The 23,696-nt window shown below is 44.6% G+C and overlaps 1 protein-coding gene across 1 annotated transcript in view; it reads left to right on the top strand.

Moving 5' to 3' along the window:
* The window catches only part of LOC109877657 (NACHT, LRR and PYD domains-containing protein 12), a 26,115-nt gene extending 3,425 nt beyond the window's left edge, over positions 1–22,690 (top strand). The window contains exons 2-9 of the mRNA XM_031820557.1: positions 1,371–1,597; positions 1,762–3,562; positions 4,746–4,919; positions 5,547–5,720; positions 5,814–5,987; positions 6,129–6,302; positions 19,763–19,809; positions 22,066–22,690. Coding sequence (XP_031676417.1) covers positions 1,371–1,597; positions 1,762–3,562; positions 4,746–4,919; positions 5,547–5,720; positions 5,814–5,987; positions 6,129–6,302; positions 19,763–19,809; positions 22,066–22,598 — 3,304 coding nt within the window. The 3' untranslated portion in view covers positions 22,599–22,690. The remainder of the gene's footprint in view (positions 1–1,370; positions 1,598–1,761; positions 3,563–4,745; positions 4,920–5,546; positions 5,721–5,813; positions 5,988–6,128; positions 6,303–19,762; positions 19,810–22,065) is intronic.
* Positions 22,691–23,696: the final 1,006 nt, after the last annotated feature.

Genomic DNA, 23,696 nt, shown 5'->3' with positions numbered 1-23,696 from the left:
TGGTATATTGATAAAAAAAAAACATTGAATATCTCTTTGAGTATGGTGAAGTTATTAATTACACTATGGATGGTGTATCAATACACCTACTCGCTACAAATATATAGGAGTCCTTCCTAACTCAGCTTCCAGAGAGGAAAGGAACCGCTCAGGGATTTCACCATGAGGCCAATGGTGACTTTAAAACAGCTAGAGTTTAATGCCACTGATAGGAGAAAACTGAGGATGGATCAATAACATTGTATGTACTCCACAGTATTAACCTAAATGACAGAGGGAAAAGAAGGACGCCTGTACAGCAGCGTTTCTTAAACTATGGGTCGGGACCCAAAGTGGGCCCTGGGTATGTGAGAGGTGGTTCGCGAGTTATGAGAATACATCTACACTAACACAATATTTCTTCTTGATTTGGGTCGTTGGAGGAAGAGCTGGATCATGGGAAGACAGTTAAAAAAAAAGTTACCTTTATTTAACCAGGCAAGTCAGTTAAGAACAAATTCTTATTTTCAATGACGGCCTAGGAACAGTGGGTTAACTGCCTGTTCAAGGGCAGAACGACAGATTTGTACCTTGTCAGCTCGGGGATTCAAACTTACAACCTTTCGGTTACTAGTCCAACGCTCTAACCACTAGGCTACCCTGCCGCCCCGGATACAGTACATTTCTAATTTGTGTCTTGAGCTGAAAAGGTTTAAGAACCCCTGCTGTACAGAATGAAACCAAGGTCCTGATTAATACTGTATGACTCCAAACATCACTAAGGTCCTGATTCATACTGTATGACTCCAAACATCACTAAGGTCCTGATTCATACTGTATGACTCTAAACATCACTAAGGTCCTGATTCATACTGTATGACTCTAAACATCACTAAGGTCCTGATTCATACTGTATGACTCTAAACATCCCTAAGGTCCTGATTCATACTGTATGACTCTAAACATCACTAAACTTTCTGCAGTTCTTCCAGAGGATCAGTATTACCTCTCTCTCTGTATCTCTCTGTCTCTCTCTCTCTGTGTCTCTCTCTCTCTGTGTCTCTCTCTCTGTGTCTCTCTCTCTCTGTCTCTCTCTCTCTGTGTCTCTCTCTCTCTCTGTCTCTCTGTCTCTGTGTCTCTGTGTGTGTGTGTTCTGCCAGTAACTCTCTCTCTCCTTTATCTCTGTAGTGGATGGTCTACTCTGTTAGAGGATCAGTATCTCTCTCTCCTGTATCTCTGTAGTGGATGGTCTACTCTGTTCGAGAATCAGTATCTCTCCTTTATCTCTCGTGGATGGTCTACTCTGCCAGAGGTTCGGTATTAATATCTACAATATTTGAGAGATAGCCGTGAAGAATGACAATGTCTTTGTTTTAATAATGTTCTTTCAGCTCTCTGGAAGAGGATCAGTCCAGGTGTGCAGTGTGTCAGCAGGTGCAGAGGGATCCAGTCTCTATCACCTGTGGACACAGGTTCTGTAGACAGTGCATCACCAGATACTGGGAGAAACCTGCTCCTTCAGGAGACTATGACTGTCCTCAGTGTAGAAAGAAATCCAGAACACTTCCTGTACTACGGCACCTGAGTGAACCCAATGATGCAAGAGGCTCTGAAATCAGTAAGACCACTTGTACACGTGTGCTAAGTCAATACCTCAATATGATTTACAGTATTTAACTACAATAATATGAGATAATATAAGTTACTGTAATTGTGGAAGGCCCACTTTTCATCCTGTCAATGAATGTGTCTGATACACATCCTTTTACACTTCCCTTGTAGTGGATGACAGCCTACAGAGAGCTATAGTAAACCATAAAGACAGTCTGACAAGGAGGTATGCATGTGTGAAAGAAGGCTTGGAAAAAGCAGGGAATCAAACTCCCCTCAACAGGATTTACACAGAGCTCTACATCACAGAAGGAGAGAGTGAAGGGGTTAACAATGAACATGAGGTGTGGCAGCTAGAGACAGCAACCAGGACACCAACCTCACATGACACAGCAATCCACTGCAATGACATCTTTAAACCCTTACCTGGCCAGGAGAGAAGCATCAGAACTGTGCTGACGAAGGGCATCGCTGGCATCGGAAAAACTGTCTCTGTGCAGAAGTTTATCCTAGACTGGGCTGAAGGGAAGGCAAACCAAGATGTGGATGTCATATTTCTGCTTCCTTTCCGGGAGCTGAACTTGATTAAAGATCAGCAGTACAGTCTTCTCAGACTTTTAAATGACTTCAACACAGAACTAGACATAGGCAATGCAAAGAAACTCACTGCCTGTAAAGCTATGTTCATCTTGGATGGTTTGGATGAAAGCAGACTTCCATTGGATTTTCAACATATTGAAATGGTGTCTGATGTCACACAGGCATCGTCTGTTGATGTTCTGCTAACAAATCTCATCAAGGGAAATCTGCTTCCCTCTGCTCTCCTTTGGATAACTACACGACCTGCAGCAGCCAATCAGATCCCTTCAGGGTGTGTTGACCAGGTGACAGAGGTACGAGGGTTCAATGACCCACAGAAGGAGGAGTACTTCAGGAAGAGATTCAGTGATGAGGACCTGGCCAGCAGAATCATCTCACACATAAAGACATCAAGGAGCCTCCACATCATGTGCCACATTCCAGTCTTCTGTTGGATTTCTGCAACAGTCCTTGAACACATGTTGAGTACAGACAAGAGCAGAGAGATGCCCACGACTCTGACTGAGATGTCCATACACTTCCTGCTCATTCAGACCAGCCTGAAGAACCAGAAGTATCATGGAAGAGATGAAATGGATCAAGAGGAGCTCATGGAATCAGATAAGGACATTCTTCTGAAGCTGGGGAAGCTGGCGTTTGAACATCTGGAGAAGGGTAATCTGATGTTCTATGAAGAAGACCTGAAAGAGTGTGGCATTGATGTCAAAGAAGCCTCAGTGTACTCAGGATTGTGCACACAAATCTTTAAAGAAGAGTCTGTGTTATTTCAGAGAATCGTGTACTGCTTTGTTCATCTGAGCATTCAGGAGTTTCTCTCGGCTGTCTACATTTACCATTGTTACACAACCAAGAACATGGTTGAACTGAAGCCCTTCCTCAAGAGAAAGTCTAGAGCTGCGTCTGAAGAGCTAACCTTGGATGAGCTGCTGAAGAGTGCTGTGGATAAAGCCTTGGAGAGTAAGAATGGACACCTGGACCTTTTTGTCCGCTTCCTTCATGGCATGTCACTGGAGTCCAATCAGAAACTCCTACGAGGTCTGGTGACACAGACAGAAAGCAGTCCAGAGAACGTCCAGAGAACGATCCGATCCCTTACGGTGATGCAGAGGAAGAACATCTCCCCTGAGAGGTGCATCAATCTCTTCCACTGTCTGATAGAGATGAAAGACCAGTCAGTCCAGGAGGAAATCCGTGAGTATTTGACGTCAGAGGACAGATCCAAAAACCTCTCCCTTGCTCACTGTTCAGCGCTGGCCTACACGCTGCAGATATCAGAGGTGGTTCTGGATGTGTTTGACCTGAAGGAATACAAGACGTCAGAGGAGGGCCGTAGGAGACTGCTCCCTGCTGTAAGAGGCTGCAGGAAAGCTCTGTAAGTACTCATGTAAATAAAGCACACCGAAATAAATAGTAGTTACAGCAGCATTTTCATTGGCTGACTGGCTCTGTAAGTAGTCATGTGACTATCCCTCAGACCAAACTTTACTGTACGTGGGAACAACAGTATTTTCATCAGCTGAAAACTCTTAAACTATAATACAAACTGATCAGAAACAGTTGTAGCACTGAGCCATGTATGCACAATTAAAACTGATTTAAAAAAAGTTGTTGCGGGCCTCCCTAGTGGCACTGCATCACTACAGATCCTGGTTCGATCCCAGGCTGTGTCGCAGCCGGCCGCGACCTTAGAGACCCATGAGTTAGCGCACAATTGGCCCAGTGTCATCCGGGTTAGGGGAGGGTTTGGCCGGCTGATGGGTCCTTGTCCCATCGCGCTCTAGCGACTCTTGTGGTGGGCTGGGCGTAATGCACGCTGACACGGTTGCCAGTTGTATGGTGTTTCCTCCAACACATTGGTGTGGCTGGCTTCAAGTTTAAGCGAGCAGTGTGTAAGAAGCAATGCGGCTTAGCAGGACGCACGGCTCTCGACCTTCGCCTCTGCCGAGTCCATATGGGAGTTGCAGTGATGGGACAAGACTGTAACTGCCAATTGAATACCACGAAATTGGGAAGAAAAAGGGGTGAAAATAAATACAATTAACAGAAAAAGAAAACAATTAAAATGAAATAAAAATGCTGCATCAAGCCGTGAATCACGTTTTAAGATATGACCAAAATGCAGACAAGGTTGAAGAAACGAAAATGTATTCCTATAACAGGGCAAGGCAAACGACAGGTCAAGGCAGGCAGGGGTCAATAATCCATAGAGGGTGTAAAGGTACAGGATGGCAGGCAGGGTCAGGTCAGGCAGGAATGGTCAAAACCAGGAAACTGGGAAAAAACAGAACTATAGGAAGAACAGGAGCAAGGGAACAGCGCTGGTAGGTCTGACGAACAAAAAGAACTGGCAACAGACAGAGAACACAGGTATAAATACACAGGGGATAATGGGGAAGATGGGCAACAAGCACAGAGACAGGTGAAACAGATCAGGATGTGACACCATGTATGAATGGTGCACACATTAGTCGTGCACTGGTAACTGTGTTAGGAAGGAAAGCTAAACAAACCATTATAATAACCTGTCTGTCATGGTATTTACTCTGTGTTGACAGACTCACTGACTGTGAACTCACGGACACATCCTGTGAAGTGTTGGTCCCAGCTCTCAGTTCAACCTCCTCACACCTGAGGGAGCTGGATCTGAGTAACAATGACCTGAAGGATTCAGGAGTGAAGCTGCTCTCTGTTGGACTGGGGAATCCCCACTGTAAACTGGAGACTCTGAGGTCAGTGTTCTTTTACTTGATCAGCAAGTGATAATTGTTCCATGTGTTGCTAATATAATAATGGGCCTTATTTGAGTGACTTTTATTTAAACTCACAGCCCGTAAAGCTATGTTCATCTTTGATGGTTTGGTGTCTATACCTGACGTTGTGTTTCTCTAATTAAACCTGGAGTCTTTTTACGGTGCACAGATTTTTCATCACTGATCATTTTGGCAAATCAACAAATTCGCAGAAGTTCGCAACTTTCAAATTTAATTTGGGCCATTGACTTGACCGTAACTTGCAGAGGTGGGTGAAGCAGGGCGGTAGCTCCCACTCCTCGTTCTAGAATATTTTTTAACACGTCTCCCCCCAGAACTTAATCAAGCATCTGACGCAATTAGGCTACGTGAGATTTAGTTCTGTGCTTCCGAGATTATCTTTGTGGGAACAGCAATTTCATTGGCTGAATAGATTGTCTATCAGCTGAAAATTCTTGAACAAATTATAATTCGAACTGATGAAGTTGCAGCATCAAGCCATGCATGCACAGTGTTCACATTAGTCATGCACGATAACAGTGTGAGCAGGGAAAGCTAAGCGTAACATAACACCTGTCTGTCATGGTATTTCCTCTGTGTTGACAGACTCGCTGACTGTGAACTCACAGACACATCCTGTGAAGTGTTGGTCTCAGCTCTCAGTTCAACCTCCTCACACCTGAGGGAGCTGGATCTGAGTAACAATGACCTGAAGGATTCAGGAGTGAAGATGCTCTCTGTTGGACTGTGGAATCCCCACTGTAAACTGGAGACTCTGAGGTCAGTATTCCTGTAGTTGGTCAACAAGTGAGAGCCTTTTATTAGATCCACATACAATGGTTTTATATTAAAATGTTTACTCTGTTTTGACAGACTCACTGGCTGTAAACTCACAGACACGTCCTGTGAAGTGTTGGCCTCAGTTCTCAGTTCAACCTCCTCATACCTGAGAGAGCTGGATCTGAGTAACAATGACCTGAAGGATTCAGGAGTGAAGCTGCTCTCTGCTGGACTGGGGAATCCCCACTGTAAACTGGAGACTCTGAGGTCAGTATTCCTGTTTATAAAGGACTGAAATACACAATTAATTGTAAATCTGACAATCCACTCCCTTTGACTGAGAATAAAGCTGCCACTTTCTTTTCACCGTCAAAAAATAGAAGTTTTAAATCATGTTCAACTCTGCAGGTTGTCGCTCTGTGGAGTCGAAGAGGAAGGCTGTGCATCTCTGGTCTCAGCTCTGAGGTCAAACCACTCACACCTGAAAGAGCTGGACCTGAGTAACAATCGCTCAGGAGACTCAGGAGTCAGACTCCTATCTGCTGGACTGGAGGATCCACACTGCAGACTGGAGAAACTCAAGTATGTAGAGGGTTTGTGTCAATATGTGTTGATGATTGACATACTGTAATAGAGCTTGAGACCACCTGAGTGGAGGGACAGGTACTGGTAGATCAGAGTAGACCACCTGAGTGGAGGGACAGGTACTGGTAGATCAGAGTAGACCACCTGAGTGGAGGGACAGGTACTGGTAGATCAGAGTAGACCACCTGAGTGGAGGGACAGGTACTGGTAGATCAGAGTAGACCACCTGAGTGGAGGGACAGGTACTGGTAGATCAGAGTAGACCACCTGAGTGGAGGGACAGGTACTGGTAGATCAGAGTAGACCACCTGAGTGGAGGGACAGGTACTGGTAGATCAGAGTAGACCACCTGAGTGGACGGACAGGTACTGGTAGATCAGAGTAGACATCCTGAGTGGAGGGACAAGTGTCTGGTAGATCAGAGTAGACCACCTGAGTGGAGGGACAAGTGTCTGGTAGATCAGAGTAGACCACCTGAGTGAGGGGACAAGTGTCTGGTAGATCAGAGTAGACCACCTGAGTGGAGAGACACGTGTCTGGTAGATCAGAGTAGACCACCTGAGTGGAGGGACAAGTGTCTGGTTGTTGATGAGACCTGTGTTAATTTTCTATAGTCTAATGCCTGCTGCAAAAAGTACAACAACACCTCCCCTGTAGTTATATAGGACCCAGCCCACTGTAAGATACAGTCTACAACACCTCCCCTGTATTTATATAGGACCCAGACCACTATAAGATACACAGTCTACAACACCTCCCCTGTAGTTATATAGGACCCAGCCCACTGTAAGATACACAGTCTACAACACCTCCCCTGTAGTTATATAGGACCCAGCCCACTATAAGATACACAGTCTACAACACCTCCCCTGTAGTTATATAGGACCCAGCCCACTATAAGATACACAGTTTACAACACCTCCCCTGTAGTTATATAGGACCCAGCCCACTGTAAGATACACAGTCTACAACACCTCCCCTGTAGTTATATAGGACCCAGCCCACTATAAGATACACAGTCTACAACACCTCCCCTGTAGTTATATAGGACCCAGCCCACTATAAGATACACAGTCTACAACACCTCCCCTGTAGTTATATAGGACCCAGCCCACTGTAAGATAAGCAGCGAACGACAAGCAGCGAACGACAACCTACCACCATTAGAGTGAGTGCTATACAGATACCTGCTAAGTTTATGAAACCCAACTTTCATCAAAGCACAATACAAGTTTCTCAGAGTCCCAGACAAAGTTGGAAAGCAGACCCAGTTGTAAACAATTATTTAAGGATTTGGTGATGTCATTCCTTGCAAAACTGTAATCACACCTTCACATGTTATTGAAGTGTTGTGGTTGCAGGTTCATCTGCCTCATCTAATGCCTATTTTTTGGGGATGTTGCTATAGGCCACCAAGTGCTAACAGTCAGTATCTAGATAATGTTTGTGAAATGCTTGATAGAGTATGTGATGTAAACTGTTTCTGAACAAACAAAGCTAAAAAAACTCTAATAAACGTCTAGAAAAAGATCAAACCGAGTTTATTCACCCTCTGGGTCAAACAACTGCAAAGACAAAGCATGATTACACAAGCACATACGTATATTTATATCCTCCTACTAGGCGGAGTCAACTCCTTGCACATCTAGACAGCCAATACATCTCTGTTGCTAGGCAGGAACTTAAGTGTTTCCTTAAACTGGTGTAGTCATGGCCCTGCCTGATGCTAGAACCTTTGTGGGAGTTAAAGTGCATGCATGTGAGATTGGACTGTAGTAGGAGGGTCGTTGGGGTGGGCCTCTCTGGCACCCCTCCCAGAGGTATCTTCTCACTTCATCTGTTGACTTGACCTCGAGCTGAATTCCTCACTCCTCCCTAGTTCCGTAGCTGGCCTGCCTTATCAGGAACTGAAAGTGTTGCCTGTTGCCTCCCTCCTTAGGAACAGAATATGAACTTTCTGGACTTCCCCTTGTCTCACTCAGTACCTTTCCATACACCAAATTCTTATCCACCCTTCATTAACCCCAACATATATTCCTTATACATGTAATGTAATCAGTAAGTTCTAGTATGGTAACTTGAATTAGTATATTTTAAAGCTAAAATCCAACAGTCCTTCCTTTTTGAATAGTAACTCCATACTGTGCAATATTATACAAACTTTGAAATTCCTTATAAATGAACAGGAAATAAAACATGATTAATATTCTCAGTTGATTTGTATGTTTACACCTTCGAGCCTTATGGCCTCTGACTATGTAATCTTCTTCCATGGCTTTATAATCACACTATACACACACTTACTCCACCCCTCCTTATCTGCCATTACCCCTCCTGTTGTACAGCTGATAATGACATTTCAGCTGAAGCTTTTGACTTTCTCTTCCTCCTTCGGGTTCCTGAGAGAGTGATAGAAAAAGACTTAAAAACAAGAGAAAACACCAAATACGACAAGTGTTAGTTATGCGTTAAGCATAATCATACAGTGTTTTCAGAAAGGTGTTCAGACCCCTTGACTTTTTCCACATTTTGTTACGTTACAGCCTCATTCTAAAATGTATTAAAAAGAAAAAATCCCTGATCAATCTACACACAATACCCCATAATGACATCACAATACCCCATAATGACATCACAATACCCCATAATGACATCACAATACCCCATAATGACAAAGCAAAAACACTTTTCGATTTTTTTGTTTGTTTATAAAAAATACAATACTGAAATATGACATTTCCATAAGTATTCATACCCATTACTCAGTACTTTGTTGGAGCACCTTTGGCAGCGATTACAGCCTCGAGTCTTCTTGGGTATGACGCTACAAGCTTGGCACACCTGTATTTGGGGAGTTTATCCCATTCTTCTTTGCAGATCCTGCCAAAGCTCTGTCAGGATGGATGGGGAGCGTTGCTGCACAGCAATTTTCAGGTTTCACCAGAGATGTTCGATCAGGTTCAAGTCCGGGCTCTGGCTGGGCCACTCAAGGACATTCAGAGACTTGTCCTGAAGCCACTCCTGCATTGTCTTGGCTGTGTGCTTAGGCTTGTTGGCCTGTTGGAAGGTGAACCTTCACCCCAGTCTGAGGTCCTGAGCACTCTGGAGCAGGTTATCGTCAAGAATCTCTCTGTACTTTGCTCTGTTCATCTTTCCCTCAATCCTAACTAGTCTCCCAAAAAACATCCCCACAACATGATGCTACACCACCATGCTTCACTGTAGAGATGGTGCCAGGTTTCCTCCAGACGTGACGCTTGGCATTCAGGCAAAAGAGTTCAATCTTGGTTTCATCAGACCAGAGACCAGAGATCTTGTTTCTCGTGGTCCAAGAGCCTTTGGTGCCTTTTGGCAAACTCCAAACAGGATTTTGTGTGCCTTTCACTGAGGAGTGGCTTCCATCTGGCCACTCGACCTTAAAGGCCTGATTGGAGGAGTGCTGCAGAGATTGTCCTTCTGGAAGTTTCTCCCCTTTCCACAGAGGAACTCTAGAGCTCTGTCAGAGTGACCATAATGTTCTTGGTCACCTCCCTGACCAAGGCCCTTCTCCCCCGATTGCTCAGTTTGGCCGGGCGGCCAGCTCTAGGAAGAGTCTTGGTGGTTCCAAACTTCTTCCATTTAAGAATGTTGGAAGCCACTGTGTTCTTGGGGACCTTCAATGCTGCAGCAATTTTTTGGTACCCTTCTCCAGATCTGTGCCTCGAGACAATCCTGTCTCAGAGCTATACAGATCATTCCTTCTACCTCATGGCTTGGTTTTTGGCTCTGACATGCTCTTTCAACTGTGGGACCTTATATAGACAGGTGTGTGCCTTTCCAAATCATGTCCAATCAATTGAATTTACCTCAGATGGACTCCGATCAAGTTGTAGAAACATCTCAAGGATGATCAATGGAAATAGGATGCATCTGAGCTCAATTTCGAGTCTCATAGCAAAGGGTCTGAATACTTATGTAAATAATATTATTTCTGTTTTATATTTCTTATATATATGCAAGAATTTTAAAAACCTGTTTTCGTTTCGTCATTGTGGAGTATTGTATGTAGATTGATTTTATTTATTTAAATCAATTTTAGAAGAAGGCTGTAACGTAATAATATTTTGAAAAAGTGAATGTTTCTGAATACTTTCTGAATGCATGTTTATGTCAAAAACCAAAGTTTGATAACATGACGATTCCAACTCTCCCTTAGCCTGACTCTATACATTTGGGATACTGTTCTGCTGGGGTCCACAAAAATGAAGGCTCTATACTTTTACCCAGACTTTACCCCTCTGGCTGCTGGTTTTCCATGTGTTCAGACGCGATGTCGTCCTCACTTCGCCTCTGTTTTCCCAGACAAACCCTCCCGCCTCCTGAGTCTAGGATGTACAATGCATCTCTGTGGCTAGGCAGGTGGTCTTATCATCCCAGCCAGAGAAAAAGCCAAGATTCCAAAAGCTGGGCCTAAAATAGTTTATCAGAGATCATACAAAAGAGTAACCTGTGACTCTTATGTGGATGATGTTAAACATATTTGTGGGTCTGATGTAATTAATAAGGAGCATCCAGACGCTGCTGCACTTGATGAAATTGCTTCTTCTGATTATTGATAAACATGCATCTGTTCAGAAACTGACTGTTAGAACTGTTAAGGCTCCATGGATTGATGAGGGATTGAAAAACTGTATGGTTGAAAGAGATGGGGCAAAAGGAGTGGCTAATAAGTCTGGCTGTACATCTGAGTGGCTGCAAATCGAGAAATTATGTGACTAAACTCAACAAGAAGAAAAATAAACTGTATTATGAAGCCAAGATCAATGATATAAAGATTGATAGAAAAAAACTTGAGTACTTTGAATGACATAATGGACAGAAAGACAAATTCAACTCAGTCTTTCATCGAATCAGATGGCTTTTTCGTCACAAAACCATTTGATGTTGCCAATTATTTTAATGATTACTTCATTGGCAAAGTGGGCAAACTTAGGCAGGAAATGCCGACAACAAACATCGTATTCATGCATTAAAAAAAGTATTGTAAGTATTCATTTTGTAAAGTTAGTGTGGGAGAGGTAGATTTAAAAAAAATCTAGCAATATTGTTAAACTCCTAGTATTGACAACTTGTATGCAAAGCTACAGAAGATGGTAGCTGACTATATAGCCGCTCCTATCAGTCATATCTTTAACCTGAGCCTAGAGGAAAATGTTTGTCCTGAGGCCTGGTGGGTAGCCAAAGTCATTCCCCTACCCAAGAATGGTAAAGCGTCCTTTACTGGTTCTAACAGCAGACCTATCAGCTTGCTACCAGCTCTTAGCAAACTTTTGGAAAAAATGGTGTTTGACCAAATACAGTGCTACTTCTCTGTAAACAAATTGCCAACAGACAGCATGCTTATAGAAAAAGGCACTCAACACGTACTGAACTGACAAATGACTAATGATTGGAATACATTTATAATAATACGATTGTGGCAGCTGTATTGTTAGATTTCAGTGGAGCCTTTGATATTATTGACCATAACGTATGTCTTAAGGCTTTTCAACCTCTGCCATATCGTGGATTCAGTTCTACAGTATCAAGAACTCAGAGGGTTGCCTTTATTGGAAGCTTCTCTGATGTCAAACATGTACCGCAGGGCAGCTCTCTATGTAACCTTTATAGGCAAGTCAGTTAAGAACAAATTCTTACGTACAATGACAGCCTACCAGAGAACAGTGGGTTAATTGCCTTGTTGTAACGACCTTGTCAGCTCAGGAATTTGATCCAGCAACCTTTTGGTTACAAGCCCAACGCTCTAACCACTAGGCTACCTGCCGCTCCTCTAACCACTAGGCTACCTGCCGCTCCTCTAACCACTAGACTACCTGCCGCCCCTCTAACCACTAGGCTACCTGCCGCCCCTCTAACCACTAGGCTACCTGCCGCTCCTCTAACCACTAGGCTACCTGCCGCCCCTCTAACCACTAGGCTACCTGCCGCCCCTCTAACCACTAGGCTACCTGCCGCTCCTCTAACCACTAGGCTACCTGCCGCCCCTCTAACCACTAGGCTACCTGCCGCCCCTCTAACCACTAGGCTACCTGCCGCCCCTCTAACCACTAGGCTACCTGCCGCCCCTCTAACCACTAGGCTACCTGCCACCCCTCTAACCACTAGGCTACCTGCCGCCCCTCTAACCACTAGGCTACCTGCCGCCCCTCTAACCACTAGGCTACCTGCCGCCCCTCTAACCACTAGGCTACCTGCCGCCCCTCTAACCACTAGGCTACCTGCCACCCCTCTAACCACTAGGCTACCTGCCGCCCCTCTAACCACTAGGCTACCTGCCGCCCCTCTAACCACTAGGCTACCTGCCGCCCCTCTAACCACTAGGCTACCTGCCGCCCCTCTAACCACTAGGCTACCTGCCACCCCTCTAACCACTAGGCTACCTGCCGCCCCTCTAACCACTAGGCTACCTGCCGCCCCTCTAACCACTAGGCTACCTGCCGCCCCTCTAACCACTAGGCTACCTGCCGCCCCTCTAACCACTAGGCTACCTGCCGCTCTAGGTCCTCTACTCTTTTCTGTTTTTACTAATGACCTGCCACTGGCATTAAACAAGTCCCAGGCCATGTATGCTGATGATACAACCACAGCTAGAGAAATCAACTAGAGGTCGACCGATTATGATTTTACAACGCCGATCCAATTATTGGAGGACCAAAAAAGTCGATGCCGATTAATCAGCCTTTTTTTTGTGTTTCTATTAGCGCTATAAACGTTATTACCACACACCCAGCTAACTAGCGAGCCATTTCACATTGGTTACACCAGCCATTAGGCTGATAGGCTTGAAGTCATAAACAGCGCTGTGCTTGCGAAGAGCTGCTGGCAAAACGCACAAAAGTGCTGTTTGAATGAATGATTACGGGCCTGCTGCTGCTCAGTCAGATTGCTCTATCAAATCAGACTTAATTATAACATAATAACACACAGAAATACGAACAAGCCTTTGGTCATTAATATGGTGGAATCTGAAAACTATCATTTTGAAAATAAAACGTTTATTCTTTTAGTGAAATCCGGAACTGTTCGGTATTTTATCTAACGGGTGGCATCCCCAAGTCTAAATATTCTTGTTACATTGCACAACCTTCAATGTTATGTCATAATTACGTAAAATTCTGGCAAATTAGTTCGCAATGAGCCAGGCAGCCCAAAATGTTGCATATACCCTGACTCTGCGTGCAATGAATGCAAGAGAAATTACACAATTTCACCTGGTTTATATTGCCTGCTAAACTGGATTAGTAGTTATAACTAGTGATTATGATTGATTGTTTTTTATAAGATAAGTTTAATGCTAGCTAGCAACTTACCTTGGCTCCTACTGCATTCGCGTAACAGGCAGGCTCCTCGTGGAGTGCAATGGTTAGAGCGTTGGACTAGTTAACTGTACGGTTGCAAGATTGGATCCCCTGAGCTAACAAGGTGAAAATCTGTCGTTCTGGCAGTTAACCCACCGTTCCTAGGCTGTCATTGAGAATAAGAATGTGTTCTTAACTGACTTGCCTGGTTAAATAAAGGTATAATTATACTTTTTTAAATCGGAAATCGGCGCCCAAAAATACCGATTTCCGATTGTTATGAAAACTTGAAATCGGCCCTAATTAATTGGCCATTCCGATTAATCAGTCAACCCCTAAAATCAAATCAAATCAAATCAAATTTATTTATATAGCCCTTCGTACATCAGCTGATATCTCAAAGTGCTGTACAGAAACCCAGCCTAAAACCCCAAACAGCAAGCAATGCAGGTGTAGAAGCACGGTGGCTAGGAAAAACTCCCTAGAAAGGCCAATACCTAGGAAGAAACCTAGAGAGGAACCAGGCTATGTGGGGTGGCCAGTCCTCTTCTGGCTGTGCCGGGTGGAGATTATAACAGAACATGGTCAAGATGTTCAATGTTCATAAATGACCAGCATGGTCGAATAATAATAAGGCAGAACAGTTGAAACTAGAGCAGCAGCACAGTCAGGTGGAAGTTGAAACTGGAGCAGCAGCATGGCCAGGTAGACTGGGGACAGCAAGGAGTCATCATGTCAGGTAGTCCTGGGGCATGGTCCTAGGGCTCAGGTCAGTTGAAACTGGAACAGCAGCATGGCCAGGTGGACTGGGGACAGCAAGGAGTCATCATGTCAGGTAGTCCTGGGGCATGGTCCTAGGGCTCAGGTCCTCCGAGAGAGAGAAAGAAAGAGAGAAGGAGAGAATTAGAGAACGCACACTTAGATTCACACAGGACACCGAATAGGACAGGAGAAGTACTCCAGATATAACAAACTGACCCCAGCCCCCCGACACATAAACTACTGCAGCATAAATACTGGAGGCTGAGACAGGAGGGGTCAGGAGACACTGTGGCCCCATCCGAGGACACCCCCGGACAGGGCCAAACAGGAAGGATATAATAATATATAAAGGTGAAAATCAACTCTAAACAAAGAGTTGCAGTCACTTTTGGAATGGGTGGCCAGAAATAAACTGGCCCTGAATATCTCAAAAACTAAGAGCATTGTATTTGGTTCAAATCATTCCCTAAGTTCTAGACCTCAGCTGAATCTGGTAATGAATAGTGTGACTGTTGAGCAAGTTGAGGAGACTAAATTACTTGGTGTTACCTTAGAATGTAAACTGTCATAGTCAAAACATATAGATTCAATGGTTGTAAAGATGTAAAATTGTAAAGATGGAGAGAGGTCTGTCTCTGACACCACACAAAGCAGACTCTAGTTTTATCTTATCTTGATTATTGTCCAGTCGTAGTCAATTGCTGCAAAGAAGGACCTAGTTAAGATGCAGATGGCTCAGAACAGAGCAGCATGTTTTGCTCTTCATTGTACTCGGAGGGCTAATATCAATACTATACATGCCAGTCACTCTTGGGGTTCAGGAAAGACTGACTGCATCACTTCTTGTTTTCTTTTTGTGTGTATTTTTCATTTCACCTTTATTTAACCAGTTAGGCTAGTTGAGAACACCTTTATTTAACCAGGTAGGCTAGTTGAGAACACCTTTATTTAACCAGGTAGGCTAGTTGAGAACACCTTTATTTAACCAGGTAGGCTAGTTGAGAACACCTTTATTTAACCAGGTAGGCTAGTTGAGAACACCTTTATTTAACCAGGTAGGCTAGTTGAGAACACCTTTATTTAACCAGGTAGGCTAGTTGAGAACAAGTTCTCATTTGCAATTGCGACCTGGCCAAGATAAAGCAAAGCAATTCGACACATACAACAACACAGAGTTACACATGGAGTAAAACAAACATACAGTCAATAATACAGTAGAAAAATAAGTCTATATACAATGTGAGCAAATGAGGTGAGATTATTTTTTTTTTAACCTTTATTTTATTAGGCAAGTCAGTTAAGAACAAATTCTTATTTTCAATGACGGCCTAGGAACAGTGGGTTAACTGCCTGTTCAAGGGCAGAACGACAGATTTTGTACCTTGTCAGCTCGGGGATTTGAACTTGCAACCTTTCGGTTACTAGTCCAATGCTCTAACCACTAGGCTACACTGCCGCCCCATAAGGGAGGTAAAGGCAAAAAAAGGACATAGTGGCGAGGTAAATGCAATATAGCAAGTAAAACACTGGAATGGTAGATTTGCAGTGGAGAAATAATGGGGTGCAATGGAGCAAAAATAAATAAATACAGTAGGGGAAGAGGTGATTCGAGCTTCAGAGATTTTTTTTTTAGTTTTACTTGCGTTTAAGAGCAGTTAGAGGCCACGGAAGGAGAGTTGTATGGCATTGAAGCTCGTCTTGAGGTTAGTTAACACAGTGTCCAAAGAGGGGCCAGAAGTTACAGAATGGTGTCGTCTGCGTAGAGGTGTATCAGAGAATCACCAGCAGCAAGAGCAACATCATTGAAGTATACAGAGAAGAGAGTCGGCCCGAGGATGGAACCCTGTGGCACCCCCATAGAGACTGCCAGAGGTCCGGACAACAGGCCCTCCGATTTGACACACTGAACTCTATCAGAGAAGTAGTTGGTGAACCAGGTGAGGCAATCATTTGAGAAACCAAGGCTGTCGAGTCTGCCAATAAGAATGTGGTGATTAACAGAGTCGAAAGCCTTGGCCAGGTTGATGAATACGGCTGCGCAGTAATGTCTCTTATCGATGGCGGTTATGATGTCGTTTAGGACCTTGAGCGTGGCTGAGGTGCACCCATGACCAGCTCTGAAACCAGATTGCATAGCGGAGAAGGTATGGTGGAATCGAAATGGTTGGTAAGCAGTTCTTTAACTTGGCTTTCGAAGACCTTAGAAAGACAGGGTAGGATTGATATAGTTCTGTAGCAGTTTGGGTCTAGAGTGTCACCCCCTTTGAAGTGGGGGATGACCGCAGCAGCTTTCCAATCTTTGGGAATCTCAGGCGATACGAAAGAGAGGTTGAACAGGCTAGTAATAGGGGTTGCCACAATTTCTGCAGATAATTTTAGAAAGAGAGGGTCCAGATTATCTAGTACGGCTGACTTGTAGGGGTCCAGATTTTGCAGCTCTTTCAGAACATCAGCTATCTGGATTTGGGTGAAGGAGAAATGGTGGGGGCTTTGGCGGGTTGCTGTGGAGGGTGCCAGGCAGTTGACCGGGGTAGGGGTAGCCAGGTAGAAAGCATGGCCAGCCTTAGAGAAATGCTTATTCAAATTCTCAATTATAGTGGATTTATCGGTGGTGACAGTGTTTCCTAGCCTCAGAGCAGTGGGCAGCTGGGAGGAGGTGCTCTTATTCTCCATGGACTTTACAGTGTCCCAGAACTTTTTTGAGTTAGTACTACAGGATGCAAATTTCAGTTTGAAAAAGCTAGCCTTAGCTTTCCTAACTGTCTGTGTATATTTGTTCCTAACTTCCCTGAAAAGTTGCATATCACGGGGGCTATTCGATGCTAATGCAGAACGCCACAGGATGTTTTTGTGCTGGTCAAGGGCAGACAGGTCTGGAGTGAACCAGGGACTATATCTATTCCTAGTTATACATTTTTTGAATGGGGCATGCTTATTTAAGATGGTGAGGAAGGCACTTTTAAAGAATAACCAGGTATCATCTACTGACGGATGAGGTCAATGTTATTCCAGGATACCCCGGCCAGGTCGATTAGAAAAGCCTGCTCGCAGAAGTGTTTTAGGGAGCGTTTGACAGTGATGAGGGGTGGTCGACAACAGTGAGAGACTTGTTTTTGGAAAGGTGAATTTTTAGAAGTAGAAGCTCAAATTGTTTGGGTACAGACTTGGATAGTAATACAGAACTCTGCAGGCTGTCTTTGCAGTATATTGCAACACCGCCCCCTTTGGCAGTTCTATCTTGGCGGAAAATGTTATAGTTAGCGATGGAGATTTCAGGGTTTTTGGTGGTTTTCCTAAGCCAGGATTCAGACACGGCTAAGACATCCGGGTTGGCAGAGTGTGCTGAAGCAGTGAGTAAAACAAACTAATGGAGTAGGCTTCTAATGTTAACATGCATGAAACCAAGGCTTTTACGGTTACAGAAGTCAACAAATGAGAGCACCTGGGGAGTGGTGCTAGGCACTGCAGGACCTGAATTAACCTCTACATCACCAGAGGAACAGAGGAGAAGTAGGATAAGGGTACGGCTAAAGACTATACGAACTGGCCATCTAGCACGTTCGGAACAGGGAGTAAAAGGAGCAGGTTTCTGGGCTCGATAGCATAGATTCAAGGCATAATGTACAGACAAAGGCAAGGTAGGATGTGAGTACATTGGAGGTAAACCTAGGCATTGAGTAATGATGAGAGAGATATAGTCTCTATAGACGTTTAAACCAGGTGATGTCATCGCATATGTAGGAGGTGGAACAACATGGTTGGTTAAGGCATATTGAGCAGGGCTAGAGGCTCTACAGTGAAATAAAACAGTAATCACTAACCAGGACAGTAATGGACGAGGCATATTGATATTAGAGAGAGGCATGCGTAGCCAAGTGAACATATGGGTCCAGTGAGTGGTTGGGCTGACTGGGGACACGGCGATGGATGACATGGATGTGTAACTGATAGACATGTTAATGTTTTAAATGCATGGCTACTGTACAAAAATATAAACGCAACATGTAAAATGTTGGTCCTATGTTTCATGAGCTGAAATAAAAAATCCCAGAAAATGTCCATACAAACTATAAGATTATTTCTCACAAATGTTGTGCACAAGTTTGTTCATATCTCTGTTAGTGAGTATTTCTCCTTTGCCAAGATAATCCATCCACCTGACAGGTGTGGCATATCAAGAAGCTGATTAAACTGCATGGTCATTACTCAGGTGCACCTTGTGCTGGGGACAATAAAAGGCCACTCTAAAATGTGCCATTTGTCACACAACACAGTGCCACAGATGTCTCAAGTTTTAAGGGAGCGTGCAATTGGCATTTTGACTGCAGGAAAGTTCACCAGAACTGTTGCCAACTAATTCAATGTTAATTTATCTACCATAAGCTGCCTACAATGTCGTTTTAGAGAATTTGGCAGTATATCCAACTGGCCTCACAACAGCAGACCACGTGTAACCACGCCAGCCCAGGACCTCTACATCCTGCTGAGGAGTATTTCTGCCTGTTATAAAGCCCTTTTGTGGGGAACAACGGATTCTGATTGGCTGAGCCTGGCTGCCATGAATTTATTTCAATCGACTATATTTTGTATCAATGCGGTGGGCTCCGTATAGCTCTGCATTGACATGATTGGTTGACGGTAGGTGGGGGCGGGAGGTCCTGTATAAACAAGCTCACTTCCGTGACAACTTCCTTGACAACAGCTGAATGACTTCTGACTTCTACAGAGGCCGTATCAACGTAAATGCTGCACTGCCACTGCAGACCATGCAGCACATTTTAAAGGCCTCAGCCTGCTTCAGTTCAGCTGCCAAAGTTTGCTAGGCGAACCGAATGAGTTAAAGACATTTGCTTGAAAAACATATTTTGCCTCAAACTAGTCAGAATTAATCTAAAATAACTCAAGAAATCCGGCATTAATTTTTGCGGAGGAGATCTTACTCACGCAATTTTACATCTAACTAAGATGTTTGGTGCAGTATTTCTCAATGACCTAATATCAACAAAGACTTTAATGAAGAATTCCTACAGTTGACCAATCATGGATGAAGGGGAGTAGACTTTGGCTCCCAAACATCGGCTGGCCTCAAACCAAAAAAATGAATGTGTCCGAACAGCTAAAAAAAAACTTACCAAAGTCCAAAACAAAAACAAATCACAAAATATTGGTATAATATATGCACAAACTCTTCTGAACTGTTTCGGCTGGGAAGCAGACGCCTTAATGGGAATCCAAATAAAATGTCTGCCTGTGTGTTCGCGTGCGTTTGTGTGTGTGTGTACATTTACTGTCTGTTCTTCCTATATTGTGAAATATTGTGCAGTGTACATTTACTGTCTACTTCTGCTTCCCTTACAGTGTGGAACCTGGTGGAGTGTACACAATCAAACCTTGGCCTAGAAAATGTGAGTGTTGACTGCTATGAAGAATTAGCCTGTTAATACTTATTTCAAGTTGACTCAAATAAATATAATGTTTCATAGCTTGCTTGATAAGTGAGCTATGTATCTGTGGTTACACACTGACAGGACTGTTGGGGTTTTATTTTGTGTGGGTGGGTGGGTGGGTGGTGGGTGGGTGGGTAGGTGTGTGGGTGGGTGGTGTGTGGGTGGGTGGGTGGTGGGTGGGTGTGTGGGTGTGTGGGTGGGTGGGTGGGTGGGTGGGTGGTGGGTGGGTGGGTGGTGGGTGGGTGGTGGGTGGGTGGGTGTGTGGGTGGTGGGTGGGTGGGTGTGTGGGTGGGTGGGTGGGTGGGTGTGTGTGTGGGTGGGTGGGTGTGTGTGGGTGGGTGGGTGGGTGGGTGGGTGTGTGGGTGGGTGTGTGGGTGGGTGGGTGGGTGGGTGGGTGGGTGGGTGTGTGGGTGGGTGGGTGGGTGGGTGGTGGGTGGGTGGTGGGTGGGTGGGTGGGTGGTGGGTGGGTGGGTGGGTGGGTGGGTGGGTGTGTGGGTGGGTGGGTGGTGGGTGGGTGGGTGGGTGGGTGTGTGGGTGGGTGGGTGTGTGGGTGGGTGTGTGTGTGGGTGGGTGGGTGGGTGTGTGGGTGGGTGGTGGGTGGGTGGGTGGGTGGGTGGTGGGTGGGTGGGTGGGATATATGACCATAGACTATATGTCTTCAGAATGTAGTCATACCCCTTGACTTATTCCACATTTTGTTATGACTCAGTCTGAATTCTAAATTTTATCTCACCCATCTACACACAATATCCCATAATAACCTACTTTACATAAGTATTCACACCCCTGAGTCAATACTTTGTAGAAGCGTATTTTGGCAGAGTCTTTATGGGTACATTTTTAAGAGTTTACCACACCTGGATTGTGCAACATTTACCCAGTATTCCTTTCAACGCTCTTCGAACTCTGTCAAGTTGGTTGTTGATCATTGCGAGAAAACATTTTCAGGTCTTGCCATAGATTTAACCAAAAACTGTAACTCCGCCACCAGAAACATTCATTGTATTCTTGGTAAGCAAGTCCAGTGTATATTTGGCCTTGTGTTTTAGGTTATTGTCCTGCTGAAAGGATAATTATTCTCCCAGTGTCTGGTGGAAAGCAGACTGAACCAGATTTTCCTCTAGGATTTTGCCTGTGCTTAGCTCAGTTCAGTTTATTTTATCCTGAAAAACTCCCCAGTCCTTAACGATTACAAGCAGAACCATTACATGATGCAGCCACCACCATGCTTGAATATGGAGAGTGGTACTCAATAATGTGTTTTATTGGATTTGCCACAAACATAACATTTTATATTCAAGACATAAAGTTAATTGCTTTGCCACAATTTTCACAGTATTACTTTAGCTACTTTTTGCAAACAGGACGCATGTTTTGGAGTATCTTTATTCTGTACAGGCTTCCTTCTTTTCACTCTGTCAATTAGGTTAGTATTGTAGGGTAACTACAATGTTGTTGATCCATCCTCAGTTTTCTCCTATCACAGCCATTAAACTCTGTAACTGTTTTAAAGTCACCATTGGCCTCATGGTGAAATCCCTGAGCGGTTTCCTTTCTCTCCAGTAACTGAGTTAGGAAGGATGCCTGTATCGTTGTAGTGACTGGGTGTATTGATACACCATCGAAAGTGTAATTAATAACTTCACCATGCTCAAAGGGATATTCAATGTCTGTTTTCACTTTAGTTTTTTTTACCTATCTAGCAATAGGTGCCCTTCTTTGCGAGGCATTGGAAAACCTCTTTGGTCTTTGTGGTTGAATTTGTGTTTGAAATTCACTGCCCGACTGAGGGACCTTACAGATAATTGTATGTTTGGGGTACAGAGATGAGGTAGTCTTTCAAAAATCATGCTAAACACAATTATTGTACACAGAGTGAGTCCATGCAACTTATTATGTGACTTGTTAAGCAAATTGTTACTAATTTGGGCTTTGCCATAACAAAGGGCTTGAATACTTATTGACTCAAGACATTTCAGTTTCCATTGAATTCATTTGTAAACATTTGGTAAAACATTGACATTATGTTGTATTGTGCCATTGGCAAAAAAAAAAAAGCAATATAATCCATTTTCAGGCTGTATCACAATAAAATGTGGGGAAAGTCAAGGGTTGTGAATACTTTCTGAAGATACTGATCATTCAACAAGTCTTAAATTACCTTTTTATATGAAGACGATGAACTATATATTGTGTCTTGGTGTCCCCCATCAGATGCCTGTGATCTCACACTGGACCCAAACACAGTAAACCAACAGCTCTCTCTGTCTGAGGAGAACAGAAAGGTGACACGTAGGAGAGAGAAGCAGCCGTATCCTGATCACCCAGAGAGATTTGAGATCTGGAAACAGGTGCTGTGTAGAGAGGGTCTGACTGGACGCTGTTACTGGGAGGTAGAGTGGAGTGGGAGAGGGGCTTACATAGCAGTGACATACAAAGGAATCAGCAGGAGAGGAAAGAGTACAGACTGTCTGATTGGATTAAATGACAAGTCCTGGAGTCTGCAATGCTCTGACCAACATTACACGGCCTGGCACAATCATAAACCCACTTCCATAGAAGCCCCCTCATCCAGCTTCCACAGAGTAGGAGTGTATCTGGACTGGCCAGCCGGCACTCTGTCCTTCTACAGAGTCTCCTCTGACACACTGACCCACCTGCACACATTCACCTCCACATTCACTGAGCCACTCTATCCAGGGTTTAGGTTTTACTGTGACACCTCAGTGTCCCTGTGTCAGGTGTAGGGCTGACCCCATTTAGTCTACTGGTCGATCGTTTGGTCGATAAGCTGTTGGTCAGCCGAGATTTATTTAGTCAAGCAGTGGCAAATATATATCAAAATGTTATGGCACGTGAGACAGCTGTTTGATTCACACCTGTCTGAGTGGACTTATCCATTGTGGATGTTGCAGGGTTGGAACACCAGTTTATTTCACCTTTATTTAGCCAGTTAGGCCAGTTGAGAACAAGTTCTCATTTACAACTGCGACCTGGCCAAGATAAAGCAAAGCAGTGAGACACAACAACACAGTTACACATAAACAAACATACAGTCAATAACACAATAGAGAAATCTATGTACAGTGTATGCAAATGTAGAAGAGTAAGGAGGTAAGGCAATAAATAGGACATAGAGGCAAACTAATTACAATTTAGCATTAACACTGGAGTGATAGATGTGCAGATGATGATGTGCAAGTAGAGATACTGGGGTGCAAAAGAGCAAGAGGGGAAGTGTAACGGCTGTTGTTGGTGGAAGAAGGTGAGGACCAAGGTGCAGCGTGGTACGTGTCCATATTTGCTCAAATTAACATGGAAATGACAAAATAACAAAGAGAAACAACCGAGGAGACTCTGGCAGCGCTGGGCAGGAGGAAGGCTCTGGCAGCTCAGGGCAGACTGGAGACTCTGGCAGCGCTGGGCAGGAGGAAGGCTCTGGCAGCTCAGGGCAGACTGGAGACTCTGGCAGCGCTGGGCAGGAGGAAGGCTCTGGCAGCTCAGGGCAGACTGGAGACTCTGGCAGCGCTGGGCAGGAGGAAGGCTCTGGCAGCTCAGGGCAGACTGGAGACTCTGGCAGCGCTGGGCAGGAGGATGGCTCTGGCAGCTCAGGGCAGACTGGAGACTCTGGCAGCGCTGGGCAGGAGGAAGGCTCTGGCAGCTCAGGGCAGACTGGAGACTCTGGCAGCGCTGGGCAGGAGGAAGGCTCTGGCAGCTCAGGGCAGACTGGAGACTCTGGCAGCGCTGGGCAGGAGGAAGGCTCTGGCAGCTCAGGGCAGACTGGAGACTCTGGCAGCGCTGGGCAGGAGGATGGCTCTGGCAGCTCAGGGCAGACTGGAGACTCT

The sequence above is a fragment of the Oncorhynchus kisutch genome, unplaced genomic scaffold (assembly GCF_002021735.2).
Source record: "Oncorhynchus kisutch isolate 150728-3 unplaced genomic scaffold, Okis_V2 scaffold3489, whole genome shotgun sequence".
NCBI classification, from domain to species: domain Eukaryota; kingdom Metazoa; phylum Chordata; class Actinopteri; order Salmoniformes; family Salmonidae; genus Oncorhynchus; species Oncorhynchus kisutch.
The sequence above is the reverse complement of the archived record's forward strand: the minus strand, read 5'-3'. Positions and strand labels throughout refer to the sequence as shown.